Source organism: Mus pahari, chromosome 7, assembly GCF_900095145.1.
Source record: "Mus pahari chromosome 7, PAHARI_EIJ_v1.1, whole genome shotgun sequence".
Taxonomy (NCBI): Eukaryota; Metazoa; Chordata; class Mammalia; order Rodentia; family Muridae; genus Mus; species Mus pahari.
In genome coordinates, this window is record NC_034596.1 from 2,229,407 (window position 1) to 2,239,298 (window position 9,892).

The 9,892-nt window shown below is 52.3% G+C and overlaps 1 protein-coding gene across 1 annotated transcript in view; it reads left to right on the plus strand.

Moving 5' to 3' along the window:
• Window positions 1-9,892, plus strand: part of Otof (otoferlin) — a 95,590-nt gene that overhangs the window by 38,419 nt on the left and 47,279 nt on the right. The window contains exons 4-5 of the mRNA XM_021202511.2: window positions 1,351-1,450; window positions 2,848-3,026. Of these exons, the coding sequence (XP_021058170.1) occupies window positions 1,351-1,450; window positions 2,848-3,026 (279 nt within the window). The remainder of the gene's footprint in view (window positions 1-1,350; window positions 1,451-2,847; window positions 3,027-9,892) is intronic.

Below are 9,892 nucleotides of genomic sequence, written 5' to 3' on the forward strand. Positions count from 1 at the left end.
GGAGGGAGGGAGGGAGGGAAGGAGGGAGGGAGGGAGGGAAGAAAATAGACAGGTAGACAGACAGACAGACAGACAGACTAGGGGTCTAAATTCTAGTCCTCACTCTCATGAGACTAACATTTCAGTCACTAAACTAATCCTTCCTAGCCCCAGAATTTAAAAAACAAAAACAAAAAATGGCGTTCTCCCTTAGTGTATTATAAGCAACAAGCGTGTTTTTGTCAGAACTCACCTAACAGCTCATCTCACTCATATTATGTCATTAATTAGTTGCGTCCCTGTCCCCTTTCTTGGCTCCACCTCCCTCTACAAACTTCAAGCAGCACACATGTCACCCAGGTTGCTTCCAAGTTTCTCATACTGTGTGTCCCTTGAATCCCTTTGTCACTTCTGTGGGAAGGGCGTGAGTTCTCTGTGGGTCCAGGTGGCTGTACTGCAGGAAGAGGGCATCGCTCTGAGTCCTCTGATCCCTCCCAGGGCAATAGCTTTCCAGTCTCAGCATTGATCAGGCACCCACCGCTGCTCAGCCATTGAGGACCCTGGTGTGCGGGGAAACCCAGATGGAGTTTAGATATGAAATACACAGGCTGCCCTGTGAAGGACCACAAGTAACAATGGGAGCATCAGGTGGAGGGCATGTGTGTGGGGGGGGACAAGCACATCATTTATGAAGTGAAATTAAAATCATTAGCATAGCTTAGAAGAAAAGTAAGACGAGAAAGCTTAGGTGAGTCTCCCTGGGCAGGCACCACCCATGCATCAGAGCTGGGTTTCTGGTGTGGAGATTGTCTCGTGTGATTCTTTGTGCTTGTCTCCGCTATACAGCTGAGTTAGGGGGGACTCTGTGGTCCCAGTCAGGAAGTAGAGGAAAAGTGCTTATGTAGCCAGAGGTCTAGGCTGGGCTGTAGCTCAAAGGCCAACCACTTACTTGTCCAGTGTGATGCAGAGTTCAGTTTCCAACACACACACACACACACACCCTGCCACTGCCACTGCCACTGCCACTGCCACTGCCGCCATCACCACCACCATCATCTGAAGCCCCGATGCCCTCCCACCACCTTCCGTTATGGCATCTGGAGGCTTCCATACTGCAGGGGACCAGCTGTAGGCCCAGTGCTGCGTTCCCCATCTCCGTGTGTGGACACCACTTAGAATTCTTTCTTCTTCACTTTCCAGGGGAACAGACCACATGCAAGGGGTCAGACAATCTCATACCCTCAGGTCACTGGGCTGCTGCTGTCTCCAGTACCAGGCTAGGGCTTTCATGTTTCTCTCGGTCTCCTTACCAGCCAGACACTGAGATAAGCCTTGCTCTCACTCTGGCAATGTCCCTTCTGCCACTCGCAGGCTGATCGGGACCTTCCGCATGGTGCTGCAGAAGGTGGTGGAGGAGAATCGGGTAGAGGTGACTGACACGCTGATGGACGACAACAATGCTATCATCAAGGTAAGTGTGCTGGACAGTCCCGGACACTCCATCACCCAGTCACCTAGGGGCTTGCTGCGTCTCCCACAGAGGAGGGTCTAGAGCAGTGCTTCTCAACCTTCCTAATGCTGTGACCTTTCAATACAGTTCATTATGCTGTAGTGATCTTCAGTCATAAAATTATTCCCGTTGCTACTTCATAACTGTAATTTTGCTACTTCTAGGAATCATAATGTAAGTATCTGTGTTTTCCTGTGGTCTTAGAGTCACTTGACACACGGGTCCACAGGTTGAGAACCACTGATCTAGAGAGTGCTCCGTGACAGACAAGGGAGGCAGTGGGAGGACATGGGGAGGCTCTGCCAGAGCTGATTGGTACGAAGGCTGGTGTTGGAGACCCTGTGGTGTGGATGGGTCTGTCCCACATGGGCACTCAGCTTTTCCCACAGTGATAGTGCCAGGTGAGGTTAGGAGGGTGCCCCCCCCCCACTGACGTGTGTCTCCATTTGGATCCAGCTCAGGAGGGGATTAGGTGCCTCTTACCATCCAATGGCTAGATTGACCCTTGTCAGCCCCTCTAAGGCAGGATCAACCTAGAGATTTAAGATCAGGATCAGGAAATGTTTCTGCTCCATTTGTCCATTTCTGCTCAAATCAGCATGGGCATGCACATCTCTGAGTTGCCCTCCAAGTCCTCTGTGGCCACTCACAGGCAGCCAGCAAGGTGGTGAGGAGCCTGGCCCATGGATAGGATTCTTGGTTAGGTCTATGTAGCATCTGCAAAGTGAACAAAAGTATATCAGCCTCACAGGCTTCTTCTAGGGGTCAAGGGCATACAGAGAAGGTGCTGAGAATGCTGGAGGGTATATAAAGAGCTTTTATCTCCTACCTTAGTTTCACCCTGTGCAAATTAAGGCTGTACCTCCTAGACATGGACCCTCCACCTGGGGCTCTGCTTAATATCTGCACCCAGATGTGGTGTTCCGCTTTCTCCAGAGGGAAAGCCAAGGCGACTCCCCAAGACCCCCTCTCTGGGCTATCAGTTAAATTGTCAGAGGGGCTGAAGAAGCGCTAACTGCACAAGGTTGTAGGAAGCCCAGGGCTGGGTCTTCTCAGAGAAGATATGCTCAGCTAACTGAACCACTTTGTCAGAGGAGCCCCCTTGTGCCTAGGTTCTAAGGACGAGGAGCCGGCCTAGTCTTTGGGCGCCTGGGAAGAGGAGAGCCAGGTACAACAGAGGTGTCACTGGGCCGGCTGACACCTCACCATCCATCTTACTCAGCCTTATTCTCTCATCTAATCTGCGGTGGGAAGGTCCTCACCTAGTCTTCATAGGGAGCCAAAGTGCCTCCCAGATGCCACAGGCACCGGGGGACTGCTCTGGCCAGCCCAGCTGCTCACTGTCCCGCTCCCTTCAGACCAGCCTGAGCATGGAGGTCCGGTATCACGCCACAGATGGCACTGTGGGCCCCTGGGATGATGGAGAGTTCCTGGGAGACGAATCCCTCCAGGAGGAGAAGGACAGCCAGGAGACAGATGGGCTGCTACCTGGCTCCCGACCCAGCACCCGGACACCCGGCGAGAAGAGCTTTCGCAGGTAACAGGCTGGCCCTCTCTTCTTGCCCACTGCCCTCAAAAGGCCTGGGAAGTTGGTGCCTGGAGCCCGTGCCCTGGAAGGCCCTCCAGGCCTGGCTGTGCTCAGACTGCAGGGCTGAGTTGTTATAGAAATATTTAAGAGTTGGAAAGATGGTCACACCATCTCTCACCTGCCTCCCAACCCACAGGCCTGCTCCAGTCCTGAGGGAAGCAAAGATCTGAAAGAGAGAGAGAGAGAGAAAGAGAGAGAGAGAGACAGACAGACAGACAGACAGACAGACAGACAGACAGACAGACAGAGACAGAGAGAGTGATCTAATATACGGGGGAAACTGGATCTCCTGCCCTCATCGGAGACATGGGAAAAGAGAGTGGGGGAGGCCTTGGTTTCTACGTGCTGAGACCCACGGTGTCAGCCAGGCCCCAGGCAGCGTGACCTCTACCTTGGCCCAGTGAAAAGATCCCTAAGCCAGAGACCTGCTGTTGCCAGAGTGAGACTGACAGTCCTAGTCAGGACCTGGCCACCACTCTGTTGTGGAACATTTGTCCTGACTCTCCTGTGTCTAAGATTCCCATCTTACAAGTACCCTGTCCCTTACCAGGACAGGCAGCTTTGGCTTGGCCTTACCTCCCCACACGTAGGCCTTTTTTTACCAGGGAAAAAAAATGCAATCGGGTTGCTCGAAGCTCAGAGGGCAGAACTGAAGCTAATGGACTCTCCCTAGATACCTGAGATGCTGAGAACACACAGAAGATGTTTTATTTCCACCCAAGCCTAGAGGTCTGGGGTGTGTTTTGAGAACAAGCTTCCCCCTCCGGCTTCCTTCACAGGTTTACGCAGCCCCTGCGATGTTCACACAGGCTCCCGGTTAGTGAGCTGGAATTGTGATGATTTTGTCACACAGACCCTGCCTCCATCACCAGCCTACCTCCCAAGCACACACCACCAGGACTGTGCACTCCGGCCAGCCATGTGCCGCACCACACAAATACCCGGTCGTTTAGTGTGAGCCTAAGCCAGAGGTCACACAACTTCTCTCGGCCTATCTACTAACCTATAAAATGGCAGCTATCCCCTCGAGCCTTGCTCTAACCACTAACCTGTTGGTGACCAAGGGAGAGCCAATTGTTGCACATGGAAGGGCTAATGAGAACAAGTTCTTCATCCTGGATGGTGCCAAACATCATGGATAGGTTAGTAATGCTAAGAGGAAGGACGATGCACGTGCGTGCGCGCTCACACACACACACACACACACACACACACACGCACACACTGTACAGGAAGGAATGGTAGTCTGAGTTAGGTAAGCTAGCTAGCTCCCTCTGGTCCACCCCAACTCCGCCCTCATCAGCTGGGTGATCTGGCATGTCACCAAACCTCTGTGGGTCAATAACAAAACTGAGTGAGTTAGAAAGTAGACAGGCTGGCTCTCCTCCACCCTGGCTCCCAGCAGAGCCCAGGTTACTTGGACAGCCATGAAAGCAGCTTCCCCCAGAGGGAAGCTCTGCCTCAAGTCTCTGCCTTCATCCAGGGCCCCTTGTCTCTGCTCACACTTTACAAAATAACCCCAAGTAGGGAAAATGCTGTCAAGGACAGCACAGCAGAGTGGAGACAGTAGCACCTAAGTGTCAGCTTCGATGTTTGGGGACATATCTCCCCAACGGTAAGATGGCTCACCCATGCCCACAAGAGAATTAGGGGAAAATGAGGTGCTTACTATATATGAAAATGAAGTATTACTAATGTGGGCACTTACTAATACCCATTGTACATGGAAGGTAGGTTCTCAGCCAACATTGCCTCTTTAACTCCATGTTACCTTGACCCCACCTATTTCTCCTCTGAGCACTGTCTGACCTTCCGGTCCAGGCATTGTTACCCATCTGAGTCTCATCCCGACCCAAGCAAGGGCTTTTCCAGGGATGCCCACCAGAGGTTCAGCTGTCCTGGGCAAGAACAGGATCTCTCTGCCTCTGTCTCTGTCTCTGTCTCTGTCTCTGTCTGTGTGTGTGTGTGTGTGTGTGTGTGTGTGTGTGTCTGTCTGTCTGTCTGTCTGTCTGTCTCTTTCTCTCTCTCTCTCTCTCATAACACACACACACATACACACACACACACAAACACACACCAATGTTCCTGCTGTAAGAAAGAAATGAATTGCTAATCTCATGAGCATTTCCACTCTCAGGAACACAGAATCAATATTCCCAGATGTGTCTCTGTCTCAAGACAGAAGGAGATTCTGAAAACATGTACGCGTGCACGCACATGCACACACACATGCATGCACACACACACACATGCACACACACACATGCATGCACACGCACACACACATGCATGCACATGCACACACACATGCATGCGCGCGCACACACACACACACACACACACGTGCGCGCGCGCACCTTTATGTTTGCGTACATTTGCCTGCACACTCATTCTCTGCTTGGTGCCAGGGAGTCCCATGCCTCTCGCTATCAGCCTGTGCTGCTAGGAGTCACATCTTACAAAGGAGCCTCGGCTTCCATTGTGTGGCCAATCAACACAGCCTTTTGTTTCCCCCAAGACCCTTTGTCCTCTTCGGGTTTTCTTTCCTTCTCATCTTCTCTACCTTCCCACCCACACAAGCCTCCTCAGCCCCCAGCTTCTCAGGCCTCTCTGGTGTCCCTGGGGATGTCTAGGTAATTACAATATCATTTTCTTAGGGGTAGGTTGTGACCAGGGCCATTCTTCTTGTCCTGCCTGTGGGCACCCTTTCACTCAGGTGGAAATCTGTAGGATCCACAAAGCCTCCTCTGGTGGCTCAAGCAGAGAATGGCTGGCCATGTGTGCACAGTGTAGGCTCTGGTGCACGTATGCATTAAAGGTCTGCATACGTGTGTGTGTGTGTGTGTGTGTGTGTGTGTGTGTGTGTGTGTGTGCATGGTGTAGTACCCGTATCTGCCTCCCTTCTCCAGGATGGGAGCCAGGGGAGCCAGAGTCACAGCCATGTGGGAGTTGAGGGGTAAAACAGTTGTCCGATGCTTTGCTCCTACTGAGGTGGGGGCTCCCACCCTCAGCCCAAGGCCGAGTAACCCAAGCGAGGCCGCGTGCTGAGACGTGCCTGGGTCTCGGTGTTCCCAGGAGGGCACCCCACTTTTCCTCGTCCTTTCTGTGGGTGCTTTTATCAGTTCAGCGAGTGGTGGGGATGGAGGTAAGGAAGAGAATTGCTCAATGAGGCTGAAAGTGGTTCTCAGAAGAGGGCTGGCTGGGGAGCAGGGTTTACACAACAGGCAGGAGGCGCCAAAAGTGCAATGTGAGCACTAGGATGAAATCCAGGCATAGCTGGGGCTTCCGAGGGTGTCCTGTGGCAATGCAGGCAGAAGGTGAAGTCACTGCTTTCCAGACCAGTGACAGAGGGCAGCCTGAGCCCAACCATCCTAAGAAGCAGGTGATGATAAAGATGGCCACTTCCCGGGACGATAGCTCGACCACAGCAGTGGCTGCCAAAGGTCTGAGCCCCAGCTTTGCACCTCTTGTCTCTAAGGAGGGTGGCAGAAGTAAGGGTGGATGCGGTAAAATCACCATGGTGTTCTTTCTTCATAAAAACAGCCCTTCCCTTGCTCCGTTTCCTCTCAGAGAGTGGATGCCTTAAGGCCTGGGGTCTGGAGAGAAGAGACAGTACACATACTCATCAATAGACACGACAGCTGAGAGAGAGAGAGAGAGAGAGAGAGAGAGAGAGCAGTTTCCCAGTTAATGTTTGGTATGCCAGTCCCATGTGCCTGATGACCCTTGCCAACCCCAGGCCACACAGGTCTCTTTTGTAGTCCATTGCAGAGATTGACACAGTTCCCAGGGTCACAGGAGTCTTAAAAAATGTCTAGACCGAAAGAAAAGGAAAGGAACTCTCCTAAGGCAAACATGGGGGCGGAGACCAAAAGACTTGAGTGGAGTTTTAGCCCCCTGAGAGCTCACCGGAGCCCTAGCTCCATTAGAGCGAACCCCAGCAGCCCTTGGGTCAGCGGGGCTGGGCTGGGGCAGAATAGCTAGGTCTCTCCTCCCCTCTCTGCTCAGTGCTCCTGGCTGATCTGGGCAGCCAGAAACCTGGCAATTGTGGGGCTCTTTGAATCACAGACTAACTCGCTTGCCCAACACAAAGGCCAGCCAGCCAAATCCAGCCTTGGAGGGTGACTGCACGGAGGTTTCCAGGCCTGAGCTCTCCGTGGCCTCCCCTGGGCCAGATCTGAGCCAGGAGAGCGTGTGAGCAGAGGAATAATCATGAAGGTCATTAGTTCTCTTTTCTTCATTCTCATTGACTCAGCCCTGCAGAAGCCTTGGAAGAACATTCCAGTTTCTGGAAACCTCTCTAAAAGAAGATGGGAGTGTAGCTCTCCTATACCTCTGAGCCCTTTAGTGGTGGCTTGTGTACAGCACACACCCCTCCTCGCCGTCTTTCTTCTCAGTGGCTGAATGCCCAGTCTTGTGGCAGCCCGGTCCCTATCTCTCAAATAGGCTCTACCTTCTGTGTCCCTGGAAGACCCCACAGCATGGGCAGGACATACCCTTTGGAGGGGACCAAGGGAGGATAAGAAGGAGGAAGAAATTTGGGGGACCCTACAACTCTGGAATCACCAGGCCTTCTCCTGGGATAAGAGGGGGTTTGGGGGGACCTGGGCCATGACACTCCTACACCGAAGGCTTAGTTCTAGAGACGTGAGGGACCTGTGGGATAGGGAAGCCCCTGGGGAGGACTGTGGGGGTCAGCAGGGCCAGGGGCTGTGGTCGTGCGGGTCTCTGGCCCCACTCTCACTTGCATCCCCTTGTCTCCTCGTTTCTCCCCCTACTCAGCAAAGGCAGAGAGAAGACCAAGGGAGGCAGAGATGGCGAGCACAAGTAGGTGCCCCAGGCGGGGGGAGTGGCTGGACCTCTTCTTCCCCCTCTGGGTTCTTGGGGGTGATGCTCCCTTCTTTTAGTGTCTTTGTCCTTCTCTTCTTCACTGGCCGTCCCTCTGAACTTTACGGTTCCCTGGGAGGATGCATACAGCTGACACGAGTGGGGAACACAAGAAGCCAGTGTCTGCCCTCCAGCCTAGGCAGCAGCTGAGCATACAGCCTTGGAGGTCTCTGAGCATGTGGTTGCACGCTGTAGCCAAACCCTGAAGTACAAAGAGCTGAGCAGAGATGACCACTCTCTGCAACCCCCACAGGCTCCGTTCCTCAAAGGACACGCCAGGGTATGGAGGCATACGCCAGGGTATGGAGGCATAGGGTTATCTGAAGAACTGGTCACAAGGACGCAGCAAGACTGATTGGCTTGAGGTGATAGTAGGATCCCCAAAGCCACACTGTCATCTGGAGACTCAAAAGTCACAGAAATTACAGTAATTTAGGTCTTTAGGACGGATAACCCTGCAAGGGAACTCTGACCTTTGTGTATGGTGGCGAGTGTCAGGTCCAGAGAAAACAAGAAATCTAACTTGATGGACCCAAGACGTTAAAACTACCTAATTGGACTCAAAGCCAATTAATTCTTCAAATGCTAAAAACCCAGAGATGTAGTCTATTTTCCATCTTTAGAAATTGAACTCCAAAGATATCAAGAGATTTGCTAAAAATTGTGGTCCCAATGCTTTAAAGAATAATTTACAGTTGTGTCTGTAGTAGTCTGAGCTGACCCTGATGGGTGTGTCTGTATATGTTAAGATCCCAGGGGACCTGGAGCCTAGTCCACTGTGTTGCCCAAATCATACTGCGTTCTGGTCATGCTTGTAATAATTGCACAAGTTATAACCATGACTGCTGGGCAACAGAGGCTGTGTGTGGAGAGTGTCACACAGAGAGACAGGGCAGTCTGCCAGCTTCTGAGAAGAGGAGAGTGTGTGGCAGGGCAGAGAGAGCAGAGAGCGAGAGAGCGAGAGAGCGAGAGAGTGAGGGGGGATCTGAGGCCCAGCATGGGTAAGATGTAGTAAGGACATTGATCTGGGGGCCTTTCTTAGTGAGAAGGCCCAAGGCTCTGTGTTTCTCTGTGGCCATTTAGATGTCAAAGACTTACCCAGGAAGCACAGCTTCTCTCCCTCAGGTTCTCTCTGAGATTACCAGGCCTCAGGGCCCATCCAGCTCCCAGTCTGTCAGACTGACTTGATTTCTGTGACTGAAGCTGGGGTAGACTGGCCTCACAATGAAGGCCCATGGCAGGTCCCCAGGACATGCGACCTCCCTGGCCCTACTCCATCTTGTTTCTTGCTGTCCCATTATCAAATGAGATTAAGTCAGCTAGGATGTAATATTATTTTAATGTCTCCGGGAACTGGGAATGGAATCTCTAAGATGTGATTAAGCAAATTGACACTCTTCAGACTGAGAAAAGAGCACTGTGAGAAGAGCTTGCGGATCATGGCAACCGTGCAGCCAGGACGGTTGGTTTATCCTCGGGCTGCAGAGAGATCAGAGGAAATTGATTTGACCCAGAATAGAACAGGCGTTCCCCCACGGGGCAATGGGAAATCTATTCTCATGTTAGTGTTTGCTAAAACTTTGCCAAAAAATTGGCAACCAGGAAGAAAGGAGGAGCCAGATTCCCAGGCACTCATAGATCAGGAGGAACACTCTAGGGTCTCACAGTCCCTCTGGTACAAGAGGGACACATGGACACATGGTACAAGAGGGACACATGGACACATGGTACAAGAGGGACACATGGACACATGGTACAAGAGGGACACATGGACAAACAGGCCAGATGGAGATGGTGTGGTTCCTCTATAAAGGGACAGTCTGATGCCCGGCATGGTGGCACACGCCTTTAATCCCAGCACTCGGGAGGCAGAGGCAGGCAGATTTCTGAGTTCGAGGCCAGCCTGGTCTACAAAGTGAGTTCCAGGA